Genomic DNA, 27,331 nt, shown 5'->3' with positions numbered 1-27,331 from the left:
GCCCTGGGCATAGAGGAGACAGAGATGCTAGAGATAAGCATCAGCTGGAGGGTCTGGGAAGGGGCTGGTTAGCCCAGGCTTGTTGACTCTTCTATGCAGAACACACTCCCATTTTGTCCAGCCTGGAGGGACTGCCCTGCCTGAAGCTGGTGGTGGGAACATCTGGCACAATCAGGTGTCTGGCTCAGTGAGGTCCTGCTTGTCCCCCACAGAGCCAGCCCGGCTTGGCCTCCCAGAATCCAGCAGGCACCTCCTGTTCACTAGACCCCAGGCTTCTCAGGAGTGTGGGGCCCAGGGCACTGCATTCCTCTGACAATGTTTGGGGGGCCTCCTCCTTTGGAGCCTCTTGACAAGCCTCAGTCTGGACCCAAAGGACTCACTCAGGTCAAGTGAGGAGAAAGCTCCAAAGCTGTTCCCTTGTCGAACCCTGGCTTGTGAAGGTGGGGCAGGGCTGGAAACGGTCCGGGTAGGATGGGAGCAAGTAAAGGTTGCCGGGAGACCTGGTTCCAGCTCCAACCACGAGTGCCTTGTTTTACCAAGCAGTTCACTCCCATTCTCACTTCAACCTGAAAATGGGATTGGGCACCCCAAAACCATTCCCAAGGGAGGAAACTGAGGCTCTGAGAGGCCCACAAGCTGAGGAGTAAGAACTGACACCAGCTTCCCAGCCTTCTCCCTGCAACACGAAAGAGCAAGGGGCCTGCAGGACAGAAATGATTTCGTGCAGGGATGAGTTCCCAGCCAGCACTGGGAGTCTAAATAGAGGCTCGGCTGGCCTTGGGGGGCTGGAGCTCGGGGCTTGCCTGCACACAGTGCCTGCTTAGCCTAGGGAACTGAAATAAGTGGCTGCAGAGGGCTGCTCCTGCCATTCTCCGCCCCTGACAACCGTGCAACGGGACCCAGGTTCTCGCTCAGGGAGCAAGGAGACTCGCGCCCTTTCCTTCTGTCAGGGGCTGGGGACCTAATTTCCCCTCGGGGGCTCTTGAAGGGGGCTGCTGCCACCGGGGGTGAGTTCAGCGCCGCAGCCCTCTCCTCCGGTCTCCGCCGAAGCCTGCCATTCCACCATTAAACCGTGACTCCAGGCCTTGAGCTTGTTGAAGGTCGAGCCCTCAGAAGGGTCACGTCTGCGCCTGCCCTGGCCACGGGGCCGGGACCCTTCCCGCGGGGGCGGCGGAGAGCAGCGCGGGTCGCTGGCCAGCGGGCAGGGCGCACGCGGGGGCCGCGGCCGCGGCCGGGGCGCAGGACGCCGCGCCTGGGCTCCTGTCGGCCGCGCGGGCCAGCAGGGCAGGCTCCGGGCTGCGCGAGGACGGGGACGCGCGGGCACGGGCGCGCGTGGCCGCGGCGGGGGCGCGCGGGGGCGGGCCGGCCGGGGGAAGGGGAGGGAGCCGGGAGGGCGGCGCCGGCAGGTTGGCGGCGGCTGCTATTTGAGCGCCGGTCCCGGGCCGAGCGCTCAGAGCGCTAGGAGCCAGCGCGGCGGAGAGATCGCGGTGCGCAGCCGGCAGCCCGCAGAGGCGCTGCGGCCCGTGGCGCCCCGGAGGCCGCGCGAGGAGGCGGAGGGAGAGAGGCCGGATTGCCGCCCGCGCCCCCAGCCCGGCGCCCCCCTCCCCGCGCGCCGCATCTTGAATGGAAACATGGCGGTGCCGGCTCGGACCTGCGGCGTCTGCCGGCCTGGCCCCGCGCGGACCGCGCTGCCCTGGCCCCGCCGCGGCCCCCGGCCCGGCCCCGGCGCCCCGCGCCCAGTGTTGCTGCTCTTGCCGCCGCTGCTGCTGCTCCCGCTGCTCGCCGCCCCCGGCGCCTCAGCCTACAGCTTCCCCCAGCAGCACACGTAAGTGGCCTCGGCCCGCCGCCGGACCCCTCGGCCCCCGCCTGCGCCCCGCTGCCCGCTGCGCCTGGGGTGGCATCCCCAAGCCCAGAGGGCGGGCAGCCGCGGTCCCGGCGCTTCTGGCTGCGTCGCGAAACTTCCCCGCGGTGCCCCTTCTCCCCGCACCCCCGCACCGAGCAGAGTAAGATCTGCCAGCCTCGGGATGGGGTGGTGGGTCCGAGCTTGCCAGCCGATTTCCTTGCCGCTGTCCCGCTGTCCCGGTGAGAGGGGAATCTGGGCTCAGGCGAAGGGACGGCCGGCGACCCCTGCCCGGCGGAGCTGGAGCCGTGCCTCTGCCCCGTTTCCTGCTGGGTGGAAACCTGGCGCTTTCCAGCCAGAGGTGTGGGGCACCCCACACCTGTCTTCGTTGGCCTTTTCCTTTGAGGAGGAGGGCGGAGGATGTAAACACCTGGTTGTGGCCGGTGCCACAGAGGGGCTCCGTGTCCCCTGTTCTTGGCTGTCCCACTACACCTGAGGGAAGGGTGCCCTGATGAGCCCAGTTGGGAGGTGAAGCTGTCGGGTGGGGGCAGAAGGTGATCGGCAGGGAGGACCCCTGCCGCCCCTGCTGCTGCCCCAACAGAAAAATAGCGTCTCTTGGGCCTGCCAGCTTCTGCCGATTTTCATGGTCCTTCTGAACCTCTCTCCCTCCCCACGAGCCTCGAACTCCGGCTTCGGGGGAGCTCCGCCAGATGGATCTGGGGCTGGGGGTGAGCATTCAGTGCATGTGGCCTTTAGGACAGCAGCTTTTTCTGTGGGCACCGTGCCCCAGCCTCTGTCAGTGCCCAGACAGCCCTTGCCCCTGTTGGCTTTGGGTCACAGCAACCACTTTGCTGTCTGTTATCTGTCTGTCAGCTCCCTGGGGAGCCACCTGTCCCTGGTCTCCTTCCCCAGTGGCCAGGCGGAGGGTTTGGGAAATGAGTGGCCAGGCTGTGAGTGGCCGAGGGGAAGGGTCTGGCCTCAGGGAAGGGGGGAGGCTGGTGTGCATCTTAGACCAGTCCCACCGAGGACAGGAGCTCCTGGTTCTGCCTCAGAACCTGCCGACTCCAGCTTGCAGCTTTGCCAGCCGAGGGACAAACTCGGGAAAGGCACCGCTCCGAGTCTGTCTTCCTCTTGTCATCTCTGTCTTTGCACAGCCTGACTGTGCTCAGGCGGGTGATCAGTTGTCAAATTACAGGTGCCGCACGGACGTGTCCTCTCAACTGTCTGGATTTTTCGTGTGTGTATGTGGGGGGTGCGCAGGGAGAAGAGAATCACACAGAAGTTCAGGGTTTATGGGCGCGTTTTTGTCTTTCATTTGCTGTGATGAAAATGGACTTAAGCCACAAAAGAGCAAAAGCATTATTTTGTTGTTGTTCTTTTTTCCTCAAAGCCAAGCCCTAGCGAGCGGTTTCATAGATCCTCCAGTGACGGTTTACACAGATGTCTCTTTTCACCTCTTCCCACCTCACTCCCTCTCCTTCCATGCTGCAGGGGGTCAGACAGTGTGGAAGGACAGTGTGCGACCCTGACCAGAGTGGACACCTGTCCCTCTGTCCCCAGCAAGAAGATAGCGAGGCGGGTGTGATGGCAGCGGGTACGATTTCCAGCTGGACGCTCTTCTCTTGTAGATGGAGTTGGAGCAAATTTGAGGATTTGGGAGATGTCTTGGAAACCATAATTAGAGAATGAGGTGGGGGTAGGGTGAGGGCTGCGCAGCTCTGAGGGTCCAGGGGGAGGTGACTAATGGTGTGACGACATACAGGGCTTACCGTGACAGCCAGCGCCCTTCAGCTGCCCTGGTCCTGCAGATGTGATGCCCATTGATCCTTGGAGGGAGGAAGGGGAGGGAGTAGAAGGAGGTTCTCCTGCCCCGGCCCCCCATCCCGCATGACCACTGTGGCTAGTTGGAGTTGGGGCTTTTGTTGAACTGACATAAAGGCTGAGGCTGCTGCCTTGGAGCTGCTGGGAGTGGGGGTGGGGGGTAGCCTCCCTGAACTCTTCGGGGTCAGTGTGGCCAGGCTAGATGAGACTTGGCACAGGTGGCTTTCTGAGGTGGGAAGTGGAACCTTCAGCCTCCTGGCACTGGGGTGACAACCCCTCATTGGAGAGGGCCCCAGATGGGAAAGTCACGTCCTCATTAGTGTCTGGCAGTGCGACAAGCCCAGCTTTTCAAGCTGCTGGGCTTTAAGCAAGTGTGGGCCTGGGGTCTGGTGGCCGTTATTTCTGTCATCGCTCTGACAGCGCGGCTCTGTGCCCACCAGGCGAAGCGGACCAAGGCTGCCGCTGATGGGGAGGGCAGAGGAGTCAGAGCTGGAGGGAGGTCAGGGCTTTGGTTTGGAGAGGGTTCTGTTCACCCCACCTGGACCTGGGTCAGAGTTTCGAGTGAGGCGGCCACATGTGTGCAAGGGCATTTGTGTACATACCTGCACTCGTGTGGCTGGGGTGAGGTGGAGTCAGCACACACGCCTTCACCTGCTCCCTCCTGTTTCCCATTATGCTCACCCCAGCGTGCTGGCAGGTGGCAGGACTGGTGGGAAGGCAGGCGCTGCTGGCTGAGGGGCAGCCCTCACTGCTGTGCCGCTCCTGTGTCTTCTCCTCCCCCGTCCTGCCGTCTCCCTTCCCTCCCCTCCCTCCTTCAGCTCTCATCTTCTCTCCCCTGCCCTTGCACTTTTGTCTGTCCCTGCATCTCTCTGCCCACCCTGCCCTGCCCACCTCTTTTGTCACTTCTGTTGGACCTCTGTCCCCTGTTCTCCAGCATCCCTGGGTTTCTCTGGCCCCTGCTCCTTGGGGTCCCGGCTGAGCTGCCCGCTGGCTGCCCCTCTTGGCCCCGTCCGCCCCAGTGATGGTGCTGGCCAGCGCTCCCTTCCTCTGGGTGTGGGTGGTGAACAGGCAGGGAGCAGAGAGGAGCCTGAGGGGTCTGGACGCCCTAGCAGATTAATGACAGCTGGGGTATGTGCTCCTTTTCCTGAGTGCCTCGACCGGGCATGCGTCAGTCTAGCTACGGTTAATGGTGGGTGACGTGTGTCTGTCTGGGCCTCTGAGCTGTGTCTGCACTTCCCTGTGACTCTCCCCATTAGAGGGAGGCAACATCACACATCTGGGTCCCTGTCTCCCCAACAACCTGCCGCAGCTTTTCCAGCAGAGGAGGGGGTGAGACGCGGTGGCCTGCTGCCGCTGCTGACATGCGGACCTGCCAGGTGCCCACATCCCTCCTGGGGTTGAGGATTTGGGGGAACACTTGGCTGCTGTCCCCCCTGGGCCCCGCCTTTATGGGGCACCTCCTCTGGCTAGCTGTGTCAGGCTAACCCCTAAGAAGGGAGGGAACCCATTTTAAGATGAGTCCCCTTCTAGTCTTCGGGTGAGTCTCACTCTGGATTCTTAGTCACACTGGTGTCCCCAAGGAGAGACTGAGTCACAAGTGGAATGAACATTTCCGTGCTCTGAGCCTCCTTCTCCGCTCTGCCTGTGTACAGGTGGGCACTGCCAGCTCTTGGCACCTCAGATGTGGATTGGCAGACCCTGCCAGCCCCTGGGAGGAGGCAGTTTGGAGGCATGCTGGGTATCAGGTGTAGGCCCTGTGGGCTCATTCTTTGGTCTTCAGAGTTGACCCTGTCCATTGGGATGGCCTTGCCTCAGTTTCCCCAACTGAGATAATAGAATCTGCTTAAGATACTGGTGGTGAGAATCAATGGAAGGGGGTGTGGCCTGTGGTGGGCAGGGCAGGTGCCAAGTGTGAGCACCAAGGCAGCTCTTGTAACATTAGCACCAGACCCTGATGCCCCAGCCGGCTGCCCCCCCCCCCCCCAGTCTTCCAGATACCTTGGGTCATGCCACTAGCTCAGGCTGTACCCGTCCACATGGGATGTCAACTCCTTGAGGACAGACACTGGCCCACCTCCTTCCCTCACTCCGAAGCCCAGCTTGACTGTGGTAGGGGATGTCGCCAGGCTACTTAATGGTGGCTTCCCCGCACTTAGCCCAGGCCAGGCCTCTTACCCACATTACCACTTGACCTAAGAACACCTGGTCATGCCCATCCCCAGATGGGGAGACAGACTGAGAAAGATGAAAGGACCTGCCCAAAGGCCACCACTGCTGGCGCAGCTCTGGGTGAGGGCCACTCTGTCGCTTTGCTGCCCCGCCAGGGGGCTGGGCACACCTGTGCAGTGGGCCCAGGAAGTTGGCAGTGGAGACTCAAACCTTAATCTTTGGAAGAAGACTTCAGATGTACGAAGCACATCCAGGCCTCCTAGCTGTGACCTGGCTGCTCTGTCTCTCTCCTCTGAGGGGCCTTCCTCGGCCCACAGCTTCTCTGGTACCTCCGTCCCCTGGTACTCGCGGCCCACCTCCGTCCCCTTCTGCATTCACAGGCGATCATGGAGCCCCCAACTCAAGTGTTCCTTCTCTGAGACACTGAGTCATAGGCCAGGAATGCCTGGCATGGAGGGGTGGGCAGCAGAGACTCTCTCTCAAGCTGCCGAGATGCCATCTTCCCCTCCAGACTCTAGTATGATTCGTAGGGTAGGGGCGGGGTTGTTATTGGAAACCTGGGCTGGACCCTCTCGACCCTTGGCATTTTCATCAGGCCTCAGGGGACTTCAGAGGACTTGGCCCTTATAGTATAGACTCGGGTTTTCGTGCTCTCTGGACAGGTGGGGCCTAGCGGCTGGGGAACCAGTTTCTAATTGCTAGGAAACTATTCAAGGGGCGGCTGGAGTTCTGGGAATCAAAGTAGGCAGGCATGAGGCTGGGCCCTGTCTGGCAGGGTCGTGTTCCCTGTGGGTGGGGGGATGGTCTCTCTCCTTCCCTTTCCAGCACTTCCCACAGCCCCCTCCCCCCACGCCCCCCACCCCCTTGCTGCTGTCCTCTCTGCCTCCAGATTTGAGATCGGCTCTAGAAGTGGTGAGCTCTGTCTTTAAGGCCTGGTTCAGGGCCTCAGCCTGGGAGGGAGCACGGGGCCGCGGGTGCTCGGGGGGGGGTGGGGGGGGCAAGAGGGGCTTTCCCACTGCTGGGCGGCCTGCAGCCGACTGAGCTTCTCTTCACGTCAGGCTGAGTTTTCCCCTCGGTGCCTACGAGAAGCGGAAGAATCAATGTTCCTATTCCCAGAGGGAGGTATATGTGTGGTTTTGCCTTTTTCTCCTTTCCCTCGCTCTGTTGTCCTGTGTAACCTGAAGAGCCTCCGCGCTGCCTGTGGCCGAGAGGGGGGATCTGGCGGTGCAGGTGGAGGCTGGAGGCCCCTGCGGGACGTGCAAGGGCCCCGCGGGGACCTCCTGGAGCTACCCACAGAAGTCAAGGATGCTGTCCTTCAGCCCGCAGACCCTAAGCCTGCTGCCCTGACCTGCCACCGTGGGACTCAGGCCCTTGGTTTAGTGTCCCCGGCCCTGGTCCTGCTCATGGACCACCCTCTCCCCATCCTCCTCACCTGGGCCCCCACATTCAGGGGCTGGTGCTGGTCACGGAGCCTGTGGGGTTGGGGCCTCACAGAATAGGAGACCTGGTCTAGTGGGTTTAGGTATGCGTATGGGGGAATCTTCACTTGGGGGACCTAAGGGTCCCCACCATAGGTTGGCCTGGTCTTGGGGGGCCTCTGTCGAAGGCGGTCTCAGCCCAATCCTGTCATCTGGCTGGGTAGAATGGTAGCAAGGTAAGAGGAGCGGAGAGGTCACCCTCTCTGCCTCTCTTCCCTGCAGTGTACACCCTGGGTCCCTTGCTTCCACCTTGATGCCTTCCTTCCTTGTGGCCAAATCTCCCTGAATGAGCCCCCCTCTCGGCTCACACGGAGGCTGTGCCACACCTCTCCCCAGCTGTATGACCTTGAGAACTTCCTCAGCCTCTCTGGGTCTTAGGGCCTCAATTCTAAAATGGAATTCCTTTGATGGTGTTGCCTCATAGGGTTGGGTGTGACAGGTCATGAGGGACAGGCCTGGCCCCCGAGCCTGGGTTATGAGGGCATATGGGCCTGCTGGGCCTGCATGCTGAGTGTCAGCCACCTGTCTCATCGCCCGTAGCACCCACAGTACCCACCACACAGCCAGGTCCTGCAAGTACCTGAGACTCAATTGTGGTTTCTGGGTCTTTCCTCCTGTGCTTGGCTCTTGCTTGGGCCTCTGTGCACATACAAGCTTGTGTGTGGAAATGTCTACACGGGTGTTCTCTTCTTCTGTTTTTTGTTCACGTGTGCTGGATGTATATATGTCTATGCACATGTGTGCGAGTATCTATTTGTATATGAAGACATGCTTGTGTGCCCATGTGTATGTGTATGAAAGTATGTGCCCTGTGTGCATACTTACATGTTGTTTGTGTGCATGTGTACAGATAATGTGTGTACATGTGTGCATATGCATATGGATGTGGGTGTGCGCTTATGCATATGTGCACATCTATATGTAGAGGCATGTACACGGTTTATCTCTGCACTCAGAATGTGTTCCCAGTGCCTACCTTCTGCACCTGCCTTTGAGGTTAATGCCAGGGCTTGGCTGGGCAAATGCTGACAGTGAGAAATAAAGCCTCCTGGTTGTTAGGAACAGTGTTTTGCAAACTTTTATGTCAGAAACAGCCTGAGTTAAGGCTGAGCTGGAAAGTTTGATCATCTACCAACTGGCTCCATGACAGTCTGCAAAGGAAACACACAGAGGCTGCATCCTTGTAATTCAAATTTTTGCAAATTGAATTGTATTTAGAGGCACTGAGGAACCTGGAACTCTGAGAAACTTGTTGAGTTCTTTGTGAATCAAAGCATCTTTGCAAACAGCCCTTCTCTGTGGAGAACCTGGAGGGTGAAGGTGGAGGTGGAAACCCTTGATGTGTGACCTTGGGCAGGTGGTTTTCCCTCTGGGGTGGATGCTTGTCATCTGCACACAGAAGGAAGGGAGACTGGCATCCCTTGGTGCATCTGCTGTAGGTTTGGGGTTCTCAGCAGGACATTTGTGCAGTAGTAGCTATAGGCAGTTTGGGGTACAAAAGCTTCAGCTTGATGATCCCCACATGTTCCTCTATTTGGGGGACATCCAATGAAGGCGCTTCCTTCCAAGGGTGAATTTCTGTCTACTTGTTCTTCCTAAGCAAGGTTGTCTGGGTGCCCTGTGCTGGGTGCTGGCCCTTAGGGCTGTTGCATGGCCCTGAACTGATGGGTTCTGATGTCTGAGGGACTGGGAGTTTGCTTCCTGGTATTCTCGGGGCCCATGTATTGGCAGTGCTGGGGTAGCCCGGAGTCTCCGGCCCATGTGTTGGCAGTGCTGGGGTAGCCCAGAGTGTCAGTGCCCATGTGTTGGCAGTGCTGGGGTAGTCCAGAGTCTCCGGCCTGTGTGTTGGCAGTGCTGGGGTAGCCCAGAGTCTCCGGCCCGTGTGTTGGCAGTGCTGGGGTAGTCCACAGTCTCTGGCCCGTGTGTTGGCAGTGCTGGGGTAGCCCAGAGTCTCCGGCCCATGTGTTGGCAGTGCCAGGGTAGCCCAGAGTCTCAGGCCCGTGTGTTGGCAGTGCTGGGGTAGCCCAGAGTCTCCGGCCCGTGTGTTGGCAGTGCTGGGGTAGTCCACAGTCTCTGGCCCGTGTGTTGGCAGTGCTGGGGTAGCCCAGAGTCTCCGGCCCATGTGTTGGCAGTGCCGGGGTAGCCCATAGTGTCAGTGCCCATGTGTTGGCAGTGCCGGGGTAGCCCAGAGTGTCAGTGCCCATGTGTTGGCAGTGCCGGAGTAGCCCAGAGTGTCAGTGCCCATGTGTTGGCAGTGCCGGGGTAGCCCAGAGTGTCAGTGCCCATGTGTTGGCAGTGCTGGGGTAGCCCAGAGTCCTCAGCATTTGGGGAGGGGCTTCTGCAGACTGCAGAAGGGGCTGAGAAGGGCTTGGAGCCTTAGGGCCCCCAGGGTTCCTGTGGAGCAGAGGGCCTGGTGGGACCACCTCCTTGGGCACCGTGGGCCTTGCATGGTTCCCTGACTTGGAAAGGACATGTCCCAGCCGCAGATGGAGCCCAGGTACCTCCATTGTGCAGATAGGGAAACGGAGGTGGATGGTGGCAGAGAGAAGCCTTCAGGCCCATTTCTGCTGCCGCACACCCTCGGCTGGGGCCCAGTCCCTGTGCTCAGTGCAGGCTGTTCGAGGCGTGGTCCTTGAACTACGACGTACATCTGGTTCTTGTGAATAAAAACATCCCTGACACGGGTGCGGGAGAACTCGAGGCCTCCCCTGGCAAACCCCGCAGAGCCCGGCCCTCCCGCCTCCGTGCCGGGTCAGTCGGCCAGGGGCCAGGCTTTCGGGGTAGCCTCCGAAAGGACAGCTGTGTCGCTGGGTGGGCACGAGGGGCCGGTGCGTCCCTGAGGTGGGGAGAGGCCCCTGCTCCACTGCATGTTTCCAGCCGGACGTGGCATTTTAGCCTTAATAACTTCCCTCCGCAGCCATGTCCTCCCGCCAGCGCCGCCTGAAATGCTGCGTTTGAAGCCTTAAAGGTCAGGCCTGGTGCTGCCACCGGTTCCAGCAAACAAACAACAACACCGCGCCGCAGCCGGCCCAGCTCCATTTATTAGAAAAGAGAAGCGAGCTGGCAGAACAGGCCCCTGTGCCGAGGGCTCTCACTACTGGCTGTGGCCCCTCCAGCGAGCTAAGGCCGGGGCGTGGGGAGAGCCTGCAAGTCCTCCCTCCCCTTCCTGGACCCCCTGCCCATGCGGCCCCCTCTCCCTTTGAGGGTGAGCTATGACCGTGCACCCCAGAAGCCTGCCGCGGGCACAGACCTGCTTCGCAGCCTAGCACGGGAGGCCCTGCCTGGCCGGCTCTGGCCTCTGCACCCCTGGCCTCGCGTCCCTCCCTGCTGGCCTGCTCCGCCTGAGACCTGGGCAAGGAGCCTTTCTGACGGAGGCCCTCCTCTGACCCCCCACCCCTGTGGGCCTCTGCTCCAGCCCTGTGCCTTCTTCCCCAGCTCTGCCAGTTCGCAGGAGGGGGTATTGAGCTGGCTACTGCCGTCTCAAAAGCTGAAGCTGAGGAGCGTATTTGGCTGCAAGGAAAGAGGCTGCTCTGTGTACACCGTGGTAACCACAGGTGATGAGTTTTTCATCATGGTCAGGCTTCTTATCCTCTGACAGGGAGCCCAGAGGTGGGTGAGTGTATGCTGTCATTGAGGACCAAGTCTTCACCTGCACTCTGCCTGGTTGGTCTCACTTTTAGTGTGGCTGTCTGTCCTTGGCTGACTTTCCTCAGGGCAACAAGATGGCTGCCACAGCTCCAGGCATCACATGTACCAGAAATTAGGAGTTAAAGAGGAGATGTTTCCTCTGGGTTCCTCTTAAGAGGAACCTCTCCCAGAAGCCGCAAGCCAACTCTCCCTCATACCTCATTGGCTAGCACTGGGTCACATGTCCATTCTAAACCAATCACTGAAGGTTCACTGTGATTGGCTCAGGCTAATCAGGATTTACCCTTGAGCAAAGGATGGGGTCACCTTGGGGCTGGAGGTGGGAGAGATTCTAGCAGACTTGGGTTTTGTTACAAGAAATGGGGGCAGCGCTGGAGCATGGGTAGGCAGAATCTGTTGCAGACAAGAGATCTGAAGGTGGGGCTGGGGGCTGAGAAAGAAGGTGGGAGGGGAAGAGAAGAGAGGGTATCCATGCTGGAGGAAAAATTTATAAAGGAAGTAATTATTTTAACCACATCAATCAGAGAGCTGGACTCTGGATGATGTATGCCACATATGCTATCAATGAGATCAATCCATTTAAATTTCCATTTCACAGACAGGACAAATTGAGACAGCAGGGCTGAGTGATGCTGAAACCACACAGATGGTGAGTGGTGGAGGCAGGATTCACACCCCAGCACTGGCATCTGAACACACAGCCACTGCCTCACACAACCCTTTCGCAGCTCACCTCCTCCAATCAGCCCCCTGACCACAGGACCCTCGGGTGCCCCCACCCTTCCACACTTTTCCATCACACCTGTTGCTCTGCAGCACCTGCCTTTCATCAGGCTGAGGGTCGCAGTGTGGCTTCATGGGGGCTGCTGACTTGCTCATGGACCTGTGGCACCCTGGGTTCCCTGGGGGGCATGGGTGACTGAGAGGATGCTGGGGGGGGGGGGGTGTCCTGCTGCTGCAGAGCAGGGCAACTACTTGACCTTAATGGGCTCCAGCTGTGGAAGTGATCATGGACTTGCTGGGCACTGCCTGCCAGACTTCATTCTCATCTTGGTCAGGGCAGCTGCAAAGTGGGCTGTACCTGTGCCTACTCACTCACAGGACTGGTGGTCACTGGTTGGCTTTCTTGGTAGATATGACAACATCCACGCTGCAATGACACGTGCTCATGATCTGGCCCCTGGCCTTTCCTGTTATTCTCTGGGCTCTGTCCCCTGCACCCATCCTGGCTCCAGGAGCTGGTCAACCAAGGCTCAGATCCTGGGAGCAGGATCAGGGAGGACCCAGCCCTCCCTGGGCTCTGGGGTCAGGGGGCTCCTTCGGCCACTGTTCTCACTGTCACACGAGGGGAGAGGGCTCTCTGAAGCTGGCTGTTACTGGCTCAGCCGTGAGTCCTTGGACTAGGACAGGCCTCTCCTGATCTGAGGCACTTCGAAGGCCTCCTGGGTCGCCTGCCGGGAGCTGGTGGTACTGTCACCACCTGTGCACACACGGAGTAGGGGGTAGGGCAGTCTAAAGTCACTCCCCATTCCCCCACCTCTCCATCTCCTCACCCTCCATCCTCCTACCCTCCATCTCTCACCCCACCCAAGGCAGCACTGAGGCAGCACAAGCCAAACCTCGGCTCTTGCAGGCCTTAGGGGCTTGGGCTGCAGGGTCTGGGCCTCCCCTCCACCCTTTCCCTGCCTCTCTTCCTACCCCACCCTAGCCTTGGCTCCTGTCCAGCTCTCTGGACATCCCACCTGCCCTCCTCCTCTGAGCCTCAGTGTCCCCATCATGTCCGGGACTCAGAGTAATGGCTCTGCTGCAGCTGATGCCCCCCTGCCACCCCACTGTGAGCTCTCATCTGTTCTCCCTGTAAGCTGGTGCTGTGGAGACCACAGCCAAGGGGGCTGCTACTGGTGGGCAGGGGGCGGGCCCAGGAAAGGTCTGTGCCCTCAGGCCTGAGTGCCCATTTGGGCAGCAGCTGGCTCCTTCCATGGGGGACTAATAAGAACCTGCTATGCACTGAGCATGGACCAAGCTGGGAGGGCTTGGTGAGCTGCAGAGGGCCCTGATAGCCCCAAGCAGGACTCGCCTGGGTCCCGCTGAGCTCTCTGCCTGTCCCGTAATGCTTGGCTGGAAGGTTCCCTGAAACCTTCCCTGACTTCCCCATGTGGGTCAGGGGCTTCCTTGGCTGCCTGAAGCAAGGCCCCCCATTCTTGTCCTACAGTAGACCTTGCTGCTTCCCCTTCAAGGTTATGTGCCTGGGAGGGGAGGGGCGGGGCGATGGCTACCTGTCGTTGGCTTGGCGCGCCCGGCTGGCACACACCTGGTGCTCAATAAATGTTCACTGAGCTGAGAGTCTGCACAGGTGTCTGTGGGCCAAGCTGGTTGAAGCCTGGGCAGCTTTTATATGGTCTGGGGCAGAGACCCATATGGGCCTGGCTTTGCCGGTGCCACAGGGCACAGGTTACCCCCAAGTGCCTGTGCATGTGACCAGTGGCCAGTCTGCCACCTGTCTCAGAGAGGTCACCAGGCTTCCTTAGCTGGCTGCCCCACTCATTTCCAGCTGCCCCTCTGTGTTGATATTTGCCCCGCCGACTCTGCTGACCACTCCTCGGCCTGTCCGTGTTTCAGGATCCGCCTCCTGACCGCCTCTTACACCATTCTTCCCACGCCTTCCTTAGCTGTTTCCCACGCCTTCCTTAGCTGTGTGCTGGGCTTGCTCTAGGGAGCTCACGGTCTGGGGGCCATCAGTGAGGAAGAAATGGAAGTGAGGCTGAACAAGTAGCCACGCGTGGCTGGTGCTCCCAGCCTCATCCAAGGGGTGGGGGGAGGTGGGGCCTGGTGTGCTGGTCAGTGTCTGTGGAGTGAATGAGCGAATGAATGGAATCAGTTCCCTGAGGCTGAGCACCTCCCTGCTGGTGTTTCCCTTCCCTCGGTCACAGGGCCCACCTTCCCTGGTGCTCTCACGCGCAGCGGCCGGGGCCTCCTCTCCCCAGATGCAGACCTCCTGGCGGGTAGGGGGCCTGTGTTGTGTGCCTCTCCCAGCAAGGCAAGCAGGGTCCCCACCGTTCCCATGGTCCTGGGCCTCCCAAGTTAGGGCTGTGGAGGCTCTGGGGAGAGCACTCAGAGACACCTTCTGTGAGGGTCAGTCAGCCCCTGATGGGGACGAGGACAAGGGGCAGGGGTGGGGTAGGGGAGAAGCTCGCCCAGGTTGATCGAACCCCAGTTCCCGAAGCTCCAGGCAGGCACACCCCTCTCCTGCTGACATGTTCCCAAGGCCACTGCACCCCTGGGCAGCGCCTCCCAGCGCCCGGGATGCCTGAGGCCCTGCAGCCCCAAGTTTTCCAGGAACAGAGCAGCTGGGGAGGGGAAGCAGCGACAATCCTAGGGGCCATTACGCCGGGTGATTTACAAGGTTCTAGAGCCCGCACCAGGGAAATACACTTCACAGGTGGTGTCCAGGCTGATGGCGTATGGAGGCCATTACTCTAAAATGGAAAAGGGTGGGGACTTCTCAGGGCTCTGCTGGCCTCACTGTGTCCTCCTGCTGGCTGCTGGAAAGCCTGGTCCAGGGCACAGTGGTTGAAGGGGGGAGGAGCTGGGGAGCATAAAGAGAATCCCGTCGGTAACCTTGTTTGCGTCATTTTGTGCCTCGTTTTCCTAATCTTTAAAATGGGATCATATTTCCTTTGTTGTAGTTGTGAGGATGGAGCGTCCAGTCATTCAGCCAACATTTTTTCAGCACCAACTATGTGCCAGGTCCTGTGCTCAAGAGATGATGCTTTAGTGACAATATCTATCAAAAATGATCAGGGAAACGGTGTGCTTTGCACTTGTGGGCCCCTCTGGCTGGAGTGGCAGCAGGAGGGTCTTACTGCTGGAGCCCCGTCTCGGGGGGTCTAATGACAGCCCTCAGCCTCCAGTGTGTACTGGGCCGAGGCTCAGTTGGGCTGCCTGGCCAGGTGGCTCTGCACCAGGGCCTGGTGTGATGGTCAGTGTCTGTGGAGTGAATGAGCGAATGAATGGAATCAGTTCCCTGAGGTTGAGCACCTCCCTGCCAGTGTTTCCCTTCCCTCGGTCACAGGGCCCACCTTCCCTGGTGCTCACATGCTCAGCGGCCGGGGCCTCCTCTCCCCAGATGCAGAGCTCCTGGCGGGTAGGGGGCGTGCTGTGTGCCTCTCCCAGCAAGGCAAGCAGTCAGTATCCTTGCGTTAAGTAAAATTTACAAAGTTGATGGGCAGTCACTCTGAGCCTTGCTTTTGTCATCTGAGAAATGGGGAGAGGCAGCCTGCCCCTTTCTCACAGGCTTGCCTGGGGGTCATGCGAGCTGGGCTGGTAAACACAGGTCAACGCCACGGCGGGGTGGCCTGCAGGTCAGTGCAAGGGAGACACAGGGCCTGGAGTGGGCTGTCGTTGGTGCCTAGAGAAACCCCAGGACAGCCTGAGGCTCTGACCCGTTCATCCTCTTCCAGTCCGTGCCGCCCCGGCTGAGGGCACGCTCCTTCCTTTCCCACACTCACACGACCTGCTGTTCGTTCACCCTCTCAACACTCACGAGCATCTGCCGTGTGCCCGGCGCTGGCAGGGCACAGGTAGACAGTGTCCAGGGAGAGGATGCAGACAGAGGTCATACTGTGTTGGGAAGGTGATGAGAGCCATGGAGGAGGAACAGGATGAATTGGGGGGAGGTTATGCTTTAACTTGGGGGGTGACGGGGTCAAAGTAGGCCTCACTAGAAAGGAGACATTTGCGCAAAGCCTGGAACGGGGGTGGGCGTGGGGGCATGTATTTGGAAGAAGAGTGTTCCAGGCAGAGAAACAGCCAGTGTGAGGCTCTGCGGTGGGATGTGGTTGGAGCAGGAGGAGGAGAGGAGAGAAGGTCAGAGGGCAGTGGGAGGCCAGGTCAGGCAGGGCCATTAAATTAGGGTGAGTCTTGGGCCGTTACTTTGAGCCAGGTGGGAGCCATGACAGGGCGGGAGCAGAGGAGGAAGGTAACCAGGTGGTGGCCGTGGTGGTGGGGAGACATGCCGGTGGTCTGGGTGTAAGGAAGAGAAATGGGGCCCAGACGACCCTAGGGTGCTTGGCTTCAGCAGCAGGAAGGACAGTTGTTCCCAGCTGAGCTGGAGGAGCCTGGGAAAGTGAGTCGGGGTGACGATCTGGTATTGGACACGTTGGAGATGCTGACGAGATGTCCAGATGGATGTGTGCCTCTGGAGATGTCCTGGCCGAGCTGCGCCTGCCCAGGCTGGGTCCCCAGGACTGAACAGAGACCTGCTCTTGGGGCCCTTGGTGCTATCCACTGGCCGCGCCTGCTCTCTGCATCTCCCCGCCGGGAGCCCGCCAGCCCCCACCAGCCAGCACGTGGAGGCGCTCCCTTGGGGTTGGAATTCTGGCGCTCTCCGTGTGGGAGGGCAGCCTGCTTTGGTGCTCAGGGGTGGTCTGCATTGTTCATGGTGCGTCGCCCTGAGCAGAGCTCCCTGCTGGGCCTTGCACGTGCGGTGCCCTCTTCGATTGCCCTCCAGCTCCACAGTGCCACCTTCACTTTCCAGACCCCTAGCTGGGTCAGGGCCCTCATGATGCGTCCCGCCCCGAAAGGCTCACTGGACTCCTCTTCCCTCGCCCACTGGGTGCAGATCGGATCAGATGTCTGCTCTGCTTGAATTCTAAGCTCCCAAGGGCAAGCTGGCATCTGCCCTGCTTCCTGGTGCCCAGCCTGGGGCCTGGCTCATGAACAAATGAATGAACGAATGAATGACGAATGAGCTGGCAAGGCGTTTGCAGGATGTTGGCGATGCCTGCAGAGTACTTTGTCGGTAGTAAGCCTTGCCGGGTTTGCCCAACTGCTGCTCCTCAAGCCAGCCGGGCAGAGTGGCTCCGTTGGCCTGGCCGCCTCCCTGGGGCTCAGAAGGAGGTGTAGCTGCTGGGATGGTACCTGACTCCCCTTCCTCACTGCAGCTATGGGTCCTGCACAGCCCACGGAGGGGTTTGCATTGCCAAAGGTTTCACCCCAAGAGTAAGTAACCTGGAGCCCCAACGGTAACCTGCAATCGCATGTGCTTGACACGCAGCTGGGCTCCCTCTGAGAAGCCAGGAACTCGAGAGAAGCAAATCCCAGAGAAAGGGCATTCTTTCCCTGCCTGGTCCGAGTCCCCTCGGGAGGATTGAGGGAGCTCGTCTTGGCACGGCTGAGACAATGTTCCTACAGCAGCATAGCTCTGGTGGGGTGTAAGGAAGGACTTCCGATTGCACCCAGCTTTGGCTTGCTTGGGGAGGCAGTGGAGATCCTGATGTGGGGCTGGGCCCTTCTCAAAGCTAGAGAAGATCAGAAATGAGGGGTGGCCCTTACTGCACCCTATTGCCTAATTTGAATCTTGGCTATTGGAGTCCACCTTGGAATTAGGGAGGCCGAATGGTCTAGGGGACAGGGCTGGGGCTCCAGAGCCATACTTTCCTGGGTTCAGATTCTGGTTCAGTACAGACTGGCTGTGTGGCCTTGAGTGTGTTGCTTCCCCGCTGAGGCCTCAGTCTCCATCCGTGAAGAGGGCCTGCATGGGTCTGCACCTGGCCAAGGTGCAGGGTGACTGCGGTGGGAAGCACACCAAGACACCTACGTGCTCTGTGTCACCGCTTCCTCTCCGTGGTGTCTGCCGCCTGCTGGAGGTGAAGCCCCTTTCGCAGGCCTGCTTTTCGGTCTCTCCCACTGCAGAAGGAGGTGGCAGGGCAGGTACCGATCCGGTGAGGGGAGGGCGTGTGGGTAAATCTAATCCCAAGTGTTTCTGGAGGACTTTTCTTTGTCAGGCTGCAAGCTAAGCTCTGTAGGGAGCTTGGGGACAGACTAGTCTGTAGCCCCAGCCTAAGGCAAGGGTGAGTATAGTGAAGTGAGGACTATGGGCTTGAGAGGGGGAGTGGGAGAAATTCAGGAAGACGTCCTGGTGGAGGTAACTTGACCAGGTAGAGGAACAAAGCTGGCCCTATTGGGTTGAGTTCTGGCCTTTGCCCCACCTCTCCTCACTACCTGGGTGTCCTCCGGTGGCCTACCAGCGTCCACAGGGGATCTCTGCCCTGAGGGTCAGAGGACCTGATGGGGGTCCTCTGTCCTCCTCAAGGCGGGAGGCTGTGTTGAGGATGCACACAGAGGACGGCTATTTGTGGCTCAGTGAGGATTTGACTCATACTGGGGGCTGGGGAGGATGTTCAGGAGGGGAGATGGGGACGTGTGAATGACAGAATCCGACCAGAGTGGTTGGTGAGGTGCACAGGGCCTGCCTTGTCCCCTCCAGTCACACTTCAGCTGCTGGAGCTCCTGGGTCCTCCCTGACTCACCTGGTGACCGTCACAGGTGCCTTAGCCCTACAGGGCAGCTCTTGAGACCAGGCCTGGGCATGGCTCCCCATCACAGCACCTGGCTGGGCACTCCGGGGCCGTGTCAACATATCTACCTCCTGAGAGCCAGCCACGCTGAACCTCAGTTTCCTGTTTGTTCAGTTTAACCCCAGGGGTTAGATTTCCATTGTGCCTGGTGAATGTGTGGGGAGAGAAGGAGGTGCTGCGGACCCCAAAAGGCCCACACTCTGTGTCAGTGACTGTGGCCGGTGGCTCCAGGCCTCAGGAGCGGACAGTGGACTCTGGGCAGAGCGGCTGGCAGATACCCTGTGTCCCTGGCCTGGGTCCTTCGCTTTGGTCTGGGGAGGCCTCAGCTAGCTCGTGAACTCCTCTTGCTCATTGCTAAAGGTGACAGAGAGGTAGGGGACAGCTGGAGTGGGCCACTCCTTCCCGTAGCTTCTTCTGGCTTCCTGGAAGAAGTGGCCGCTCCAGCTCCTGGCCCTTCTGGGAGAGCCATGAATTATGCACGGAAGCCACGGGCCTGGGCAGGCCCATCATAAATGAGCTTTAATAATTCACACGGAGAGGAGCCAGGGAAAGCAAGGGCCTCCCGGACTGACCCCGGGGCAGCCTCTGCACTTCCGCAGGCTTCCACCGCGTAGCCCATCTGCCAGGCCTGTGGCTGGCCACACTCACGCTGGGCAGGGTTGGGGGGAGGTTGCCCCGACTGGCAGGTGCAGCCGCTCAGCACGGAGCCTGTTCTTCCAGACTGGAGCGCAGGAGGCTCCTCCTCGGAGCTCACCCTCAGGAGAGGAGGCCCGAGAGTAGTAGGTAAAAGAGTAACCCCAGGAGGCCAGCGCTGCTTGGGGAGAGGCACAGCTTCAAATGGGGGGCAAGGAGGACTTCATCAAGCAGGCGAGGTGTGTGCAGAGACCTGAGGGACGTGAGAGGGGACCATGCAGCGGAAGGCCAGCGAGCTGACGACCGCACTGGTTCTGCAGAGAGATGGCGGTGGCCAGGCCAGGCTGGGGCCAGGGAGCTGATAGGCAGTGGGCATGGTGCGATGGTGGAGCCATCAGGACTTGCTGATAGATTGGATGTGGGTGTGACGGAAAGGTTCCAGGTCACCCTGAGGCTTTGGGCCTGACAAGGAGCTGCCACCAGCTGAGCCAGGGGAAGTGGAGGGTGGGGGAGTGAAGAGAGGGGGAGGCTGGGGTCTCAGTGTGGGCACAGTTAGTTTGGGAGGCCCGTTAGATACCCAAGTGGCCTCTCCAGCAGCTGGGCATTCGGGACTGGCCTGGGGAGAGCACTGTGTCGTCCCAAGTGGCGTTCATTAGCTGTGTGACCTTGGGCACATCACTCAGCTGCTCGTTGCCTCGGTTTTCCCCTCTGAGGACTGGAGGGTGACCCAGCTGCTGTGAAGAGGGATGACGGCCGTGCAGAGAGCCCTGGCCTGTCACTGCTGTGGCACCTGGCTCACAGGTGCAGGCCCCAGGTAGGAAGGACCTCATCAGACCCCTTGGGAAAGGATCCCCAAATGACCTGTGGAGGCTTCAGGCCACCTTGGCAACTGAGACCTGTTGAGGCCAAATCCTAGAGCTGAGTGGGGACCACAGAGCAGGGCCTGGTCCACAGTAGGGGCCGGTGGAGAGTCAGCCCCAGGCCCCCTCCGTCTAGGTTGGCACCCTGGCAGAGCCCTCCAATCTGCCCCACAGACCAGCCCTTCCTCCTGCTCCGCACCTCCTCTGGCTCTCCTGCCCCTGGTGCCTTCTCCGGCCCCTTTCCTGGTACTACAGGGGCTGTCGGGCAGAATGCACCCGCATGGAAGCTGGCTTGGGCCTCCTTAGAGGCTTCTCCCTGCTGCTGAAATACCCGACCTACCAAGGGCTGCTCGGGAACCCTGTGGCTGGGGGTGTGATAACCGCTTTCACCTTGAGGCGAAGGGTGTTACGAAAGTCACACAGCTAACGGTGGCAGAAAAAGAAGTCGGGTTCAGTTGAGCCTTCCATCTGTCCTACTGCTGCTGGAAGCCGCCCCCTGCTCAGCCTGCATGCCCCTAGCTTGCCTCCTCCATGTAGTCCTCCCTGACTGCTGGTGCCGGTGCGGGCCCTCCAGCCTGCCCCGGTGGTGGGTAGTGAGGTTGTGGCCATTCGCTGTGTGAGGCTGGACACTCTCCACCTCTCTCTGGGCCGAGTGGGCTGCTCCTTGGCTCTGGCCTTCTCCTCCCGCCGGCTCCTCCCCTTCCCCATGAGGAGTAAATACAGGCTGGACCCGGCACCCTGATTAAAGCTGGATGACTTCATCGTTAGCAGTTGGGGGTGGGGGGTGCACAGGCATGCTGCCTCCCAGCTGAGAGCCATCTAGAAGGGAGAGCTTTCTCCCTGGAAAAGAAAGGCAAGGTATGGTCCATAATTAATTAATAACCTCATTAAGGAGCAGTGTTTGGACAGGGTCCCAAGACACACATAGCGGAGGCCAATGGATCTGAACAAATTCAAGCTTCAGTAACACCAACCCCTCCCCAGCTCTGCGGGGTCCCTGTGTGCATGGGCTGGTGGGTGGGGGTGGGGACAGTGCTCCTGAGGGTACAGTGTTGCCCACACTAGGAGTCCCTTTAGCTGAATCACAAATCCATTGAAGATGAGCCCGTTGGTTTGAGTCCGGCGCCTCAGTTTACCTGCTTGTGAAGTGGTAAGTGGCTAGCTGGGAACCTTATTCCACCAGGAGTCAGAGGAGCCGGCATCTCCCGTCGCCCTGCCTCAGTTTGCCCTCCGTGGTTTGTGCCGTGAGGCCAGTGCTGATGGGCTCCTCACCTCCAGGCACTCGGACCCCAGCTGACTTCTCGGGCGTGAATGGCCTCGGTTGATTGCTCTCTGCCAGCCCTGTTGTTCTTGGGAGCTTGTCAGCAAACGGATTGGGGTCAGGGTCCCACCCTGGGTTTTGAACCCTGAAAGATGCTGATGCCCCAGATAATTCTTTCCTGAGCAGATAAGCAGGAAGGAGGCCCTTCCCTTCCCAGGGGTCTCCCCTGTGTTGGGGTTTCTGGGCAGTGCGGGAGCACTGCAGCCCACCTGAAGGCCCTAGTCTAAGGAGGAGGCGCGGCCGTCCCGGGCCCAGGGAGCTGCAGGTCTGAGGAAGGAGACGGGACTGGGGAGAGCAGCCCCACAGTCTAGATGGCTCTGTGTGCGCACAAGCCAGGCACGGATCTGGGTACTCAGTCTAAGTCCGAGTAGTCAGGGAGGACTCCATGGGGGAGGTGGCTCTGGAGATGCCACCATTTTGGAGTGCAGCTTTGAGCTCCTTGCCCTTTGCAGCAGGGCTGTGGCCTAGGGGAGGGGCAGCCATGTCCCAAGCCCCACTTCCGCAGGGGCCACAGCTGGTCTCTGAGCTTCCAGTGGCGGTGGGACAGGGCCAGCCTAACACAGAGGCTCTACATTCTCCACTCCCCCCTGCCCTTTCTTTCCCTTTCAGGAGACTGAAGGCACCAAGGTGGGAGGTGGCAGGCCAGCTGAAACGTAATCAGAATAATTAAATAGCACTTTATTTTAAATCGTTGCCTCCCCCAGAGCTGGGAGAATAATTGGCCAGCCTGTCACCAGAGAAGCTGGAGACCAGTGGTCCCTCACCAATGCCAATTGTAGTTCAGTGCCCTTGGCAGCAGTGGCCTCCGCTGTGCCTGCTCCCCACCCTCACTGCCCCGGCCCGGTGCTGCCCTGCCGTCCGCCCCTTCCGCACGCCTGCTGTTCCGCCCTCAGTGGGGAGGGCTGTAGGCTGCTCCTGAGCCCCCGCGGAATGGGCTTCCTCCAGGCGGTCTGGTAGAAGCAGCCTGCAGCAGGCCTTCGATGGCAAAACAGGCCTCCTTGGGAGTGGTGAGGGGGCCTACAGAGGCCGAGGTTGGGGTCCCAAGGTCCTCGCCCCTTCTAGGCCTGGGCCTCCCCTGCCTGCCCCTCCTCCTCTTGCCCTCTGTGGGGTCCAGCCGCCCTCTGAGGGTGAACCTGCAGTGTCACCTGTCTCTGGTTTTTTGATTTGTTTAATTATAGATGAGTTTTCTGCATAATTTATTCCAAAAGCCTGGATTATACTGTACAATTAAATCGCATTCTGATCAACAACTTCACATATAAAATTAACAACTGGCAGCAGTTTAATCTATGCCACTGCATCTGCACGCAGGCTCCCCCTTTTCTCCCCTCCCCCATCTCCTTCCCTCTACCTCTCCTCTTCCCTTGGCCCTGTCCCCCTCCCCTGGGGGGGGGGGGCTTTGCTACTGGTCTCAGAGCTGGAGGCCCCCAGCTGAGTGCTCTGTAGTTTGACCAGGGGCCTCCTGGGCCTTCCGGCTGGGGTCCCCATGGTTCTATCTGCTAAAGAGGGTCCTGGTTCTCGGCCCTAGATCCTCACCCCACCCCTAGCCTGATGGTGACCCCCCTTCCCTCACATCTTGGTTCTGACCTTGCCCTGGAGACTAAGGCCTGGCTTCCTGCAGCACTGGTGTTAGCTTCTTCCCTCTGGGCTGCCCTCCGCCCTGCCCGCCCTGGACCACAGGCACCTCTGCCGGGTGCCCGCTCCTGGCCCTCTCAGCTAGGGAGCAGGGGGTGGAAGGGGGCCACTGGGGACTCCTTTCCACAGCCCCTCCCTCCGCACCTTCCCCCCAAGTGCAGGCATTTGTGGGAGATTTCCTGAGTTCTGGGGGCGGGGATCGGATGAGCTTCTAACGCCCGGGGCACTGCCCACTAATAAGGTTGCCATGTGGATCTGGCTGTTATTCAGCCACTCATTAGAGCCCCTGTTCACAAACAGGAAAGCTGAGGATCCGGTGGGGCAGAACTCTCCAAGGTCACGAAGCTGGCACGGGCGGCCTTCCTGGAGGCTCAGTCCTGGAAAGGGGGGGCCGTGGTGCAGGTGGAGCCCCGAGGGCAGGTCGAACTGCTCTATAGTATATGGCCCGGCACCCATCCTTGCCAGTGGCCTCAGTTTTCTTATTTGTGAAATGGGGGTGCAGTGCCTGGACCCTCCTAGGTCCAGGCACACTGGAGGGCATGGTGGTGCTTGGCTCTGCCCCCAGCCTCCATGCCCTCAGCAGTGATGCTGGCTGCAGCCGTGCACGTGCCTCCTTCCAGATACTCTGCTCACTGTCTTGCTAATTTGGCACTGAGAGGTACTTGGAGATAAGCCGTGTAATCTCAGTGAAGATCATGGAAAATCACCAATGGGAGGAGCCAGCAGGTGGGTCTACCCAATGGGAGGGTGGCCCATGGGCCACACTGTCTGATTAGGGAGGCACTTGGACCCAGGCTGATGGAAACCCAGGCAGGATTAATCCATTTGCCTTTGGCCACTGGGGCTGTGGATCCTTCCAGAGCCCTCATGCCCTTCTGCTGGGGTGAGGTCTGTGCCTTGCCAGGATTAGTCTCAGGTTTGTGGGCGGTTTCTCCAGCTCTGGGGCAGGCCACTGCAGGTGTATAGCTGACTCCTGGCTTCCTCAGCCCCATGTATCTGTCACCCCTTGGAGCCAGCACTGGAACACCAGCCGAACCCTGGAACCCACAGAGTCATGTCTCTGTGAAGATGAAATGAGCAACCTATTGGGTTCATTTAAACTCCTGGGCGCACGTATTGCTCTCCTAATTGGGTTTGGTGTAGGTGAATGATCAGATGACTTGTTCGCCCTGCACTGAGGAGATGGGCAGTGCAGCTGGGCCGAGGGTCTACCTATCAGGCCCAGCACGCCAGACCCAGACTCTAGGAGGGTGTGTGCAGCAGGTGGGCCAGTCCCTGCAGCCCACAGCAGAGTGTGGAGCTGCTCAGCCCGGGGACGGGGGTGGGGAGACTGTGTATGTGTGTGTGTGCATCTGCGTGTTGGGGGTCAGGAAGGGAGAGAAGAATGGAGGGAGGGAGAATGAGTATGTGTTTTGGGTAAGAATTGGACTTTATCCTGAAATGTGGCTCTTGTAAAAAAATTTTAGGATTGAAATAGCCTTTTTTGATGAAATGATGGTGATTATAATAATAATAATGTGTTGTCTGAGCAAAATAAAAACTTGGCACCCATGCCTGTTCTTCCAATTAATTTTCTTTTACTTATCTGTGAAATCCTAGAACGGAAGACCTATAGATATACTAGAAAAGAGGCAGCAGCTTGGGAATGAATCAGTACCATGCTGGTATATGTTTACAGTTTGCTCTCCCGGGGAAGAAGGAACAATGTGATTGGCAGCATTGCCGATGTCTGGCTATCCCCCTGGCCCGAGCTCCCGAGGTGACAGCGCTGGATGCATAGCTGGGAAGAAGTGCGGTGGCCCTTGCTGACTCCAGCACACCCCTGGGTGGAGTCCTATGTGCACCACCTCTTGGGCGGGTGACCTTGGGCAGGTCACTTAACACCTCTGTGCCTCAAATTCCTCATCTGTAAATTTGGGAAGACGGTGTTTGCTTCTTCGTGAGGATTGAAGCAAGAAAGCAGGTGACATGCTGGCACCACACTGTGTATATATGTAGAGGGTGTCCTTGTACATAATAGTCCCAGGAAGGATTATGATTGGCAGTCTGTCCCCTAGACCAGTGAGTGGCAGAAGTCAGGGTCAGGGCCAGGGCAGAGCTAATAGTTCCCCTTGGAGATCAGCTCCTTGACCTCACCCATTCATGTGCCACCTGCCTCGCTGGGCACAGGACTGTGCAGCAGCCCATCTCAACACTAGGCCCCCCAGGCTTCAAAACAGCCACCTGCCACACTGTCCACCAACAGCCAGGGCCAAGCGATCAGTGCCTGGTGGACAGGAGCCAGGGCCAAGCAGGCACTTCATTCTCCACGGGGCTTTGCCCTCCCCCAGCTGGCGGCTGATGCCTGATTGCCCTTCGTGCCTGGCCTGCAGCCTGGCCTCTGTCCGGGCTCGAGGTTAGCTTCCCCCTGCGGTGGGGAGTGGAGGTGGACCTCAGGCTGTGGCTCAGCCAGCCATACCTCTTTCTTTTGATGCTGATTTTTTTTTCCATCGTGGTCCTGACATTCAGCTTGGCAAATTGCAATTAGTGATCCGCCTGCCTCCTGCTCTGAGTTCCCATGCCAACCGACCTGGGCACACACAATGGCATGGGCCCAGCCCCCCCGGCCACAGGCCTGAGGAGGGAGGTGGAGCAGGGGCCCCTCTTCTGACCCACAGAGCTGGAAGAGTCCCGGTACCACGGGACACTGGAGGAGGCAGGGAGGCAGCAGGCCTAGGGCAAGCATGGGGGCAGACGCTCTTGCAGATCCTTGGCTCCTGGGGTGGCTCTCCAGAGGCTGGGGGCTGGCACCGCCCACCTCTCCCTTGCCCTGTGGGGAGTGCTTGACCCATGGGGTATGTAAACCCTGTGGTACTTCTCCTGTGAGTCCTGCTGCAAAGGCCTCATTCCGTGTCTGTGGGTTAGGGAAGTTGAGGTACCTTTTAGGCGCATTAGGACAGGGGCTTCTGGTCGCAGCAGAAGCACCTTTGGCAGTGTGGACGCTGTCTCTCTGGCCATCCCCTTTGCTCACTTGATCTGGCGCTGCCTGAAGAGGGGTCATAGGTTAGAGCCTGGGCCAGGCCTCTCCCCAGGTACTGCCCCTGTTCATGTCTGGGCTGAGAATACAGGGCCATGTGACCGCCTGTTCATCCTGTCCACTCCAAGGATCCCTGAGCAACATCCTTGACATGTTCTCATGTGTCCTCATACCCTCGGAGGTGGCACCAGTGCAAAGGACACCTGCTCAGGCTGGTGGCTCAGGCGCAAGACTCGTGGGGCTTGCTGGGTCTCCAGAAAGGAGCAGGATGGTCTGAACTGGACCTATGGGTGGGTGGTTCATATGGGATATCCTCAAGGGGCCGCAGAGAAGCATCTGTTTACCAGGATGCAGGAAAGGCGAGGGCCACCTGAGCCGGGAGCGCTCTGTGTCCACTGCTCCGAAAGGCCCAGAGGGCCCGGCGCCTGCCCTGAGTTACACAATGACTTGGTGGTGGCAGCAGCCACTCATGTTCCCTCCCCTTTCCCAGACCCCACCCAGCCTTGGCGACAAGAGGCTCTGAGATCCAGCAGGCACCACCTGGCTCCCTCCTGTCCCCTCTCCCTCGGTGTCCAGAGTCCCACATTCAGAGCAGCAGCAGCAGCAAGGGCTGGCTCTTCACCGTGAAATAATCTCCCCGCGGGTTCCTGGAGCTGCTGGCTCCCTCCGTGCATTTAAACTCCAGCCTGCTCTCCTCCCTGGCTGTCCACCAGTGCCTGGGCCTCAGGCTGCATTTCAAAGGAATCAGGGGTGCGCTCTGGTTTCTGAAGGGGCGGCTGCTGCTGGGCACCTCTGGGTGCTGGGCTGGGCTGTTCCAAGCACCAGGCAGGCCCCCCTGACACCTCTCTCCTCTCTGCACACAGGATGCAGCACTGGGCACGGCGCCTGGAGCAGGAGATCGACGGCGTGATGCGGATCTTTGGGGGCGTCCAGCAGCTCCGGGAGGTAAGCCTGCTGCCGCTGACTTTCCCCTCTTGGAGCCTCCTCCACGTGGGAGTGAGGAAGGGCTTCAGAAACGAGGAGTGAGGACAGTTTGGCGGGCGTTGTTGAGGACCTGGTGTGGTGAAACATACATGGCTGGACCTCGGGGGGCAGGTGGGGACATAACGAGAAAAACGGCAACTCCTTTGGGGCTTGGCCTGCTCTTCTCGAGGTCACTGTGCAGAAGTGGCACCCAGTTGGCCCTGGTGTTGGGCTTTGCAGGTTGTCAGGTGGGTGAGGTTGGTGTTTGAGGCAACATCTGGGGTGGGAGTCCGGGCCCTGGAGGGTCCAGCTGATGCAGCTGTGCACTAGCCGGAGGGACTGTCCGCTGTGAGTGGGGTGGCCAGGCCACATAGCCCCGCGAGCAGTACCGCCTGTCCAAGGTGCTGTTTGTTGGGCAAGAGGCGGCGACAACCCGTGCTTGGCGGGATGAGCGATCCAGGGGCGGGAAGGGTGATTGATTAGGCCGAGCGACCACATTCATCCTGGGAGATTATGTTAATGTTTGAAATGGTGATGTGAAGAGCAAGCCATCCGTCACCCCCAGAAGGCTGCAAAATGTGTCGCTGTC

At 59.5% G+C, this 27,331-nt stretch overlaps 1 protein-coding gene across 1 annotated transcript in view; it reads left to right on the top strand.

Moving 5' to 3' along the window:
• Positions 1-1,631: 1,631 nt before the first annotated feature.
• CACNA2D2 (calcium voltage-gated channel auxiliary subunit alpha2delta 2) overlaps positions 1,632-27,331 on the top strand; it is a 132,272-nt gene continuing 106,572 nt past the window's right edge. Inside the window, exons 1-2 of the mRNA XM_036266410.1 lie at positions 1,632-1,825; positions 26,643-26,724. Coding sequence (XP_036122303.1) covers positions 1,632-1,825; positions 26,643-26,724 — 276 coding nt within the window. The remainder of the gene's footprint in view (positions 1,826-26,642; positions 26,725-27,331) is intronic.

Source organism: Molossus molossus, unplaced genomic scaffold (assembly GCF_014108415.1).
Source record: "Molossus molossus isolate mMolMol1 unplaced genomic scaffold, mMolMol1.p scaffold_m16_p_18, whole genome shotgun sequence".
Lineage (NCBI taxonomy): Eukaryota > Metazoa > Chordata > Mammalia > Chiroptera > Molossidae > Molossus > Molossus molossus.
The sequence above is the reverse complement of the archived record's forward strand: the minus strand, read 5'-3'. Positions and strand labels throughout refer to the sequence as shown.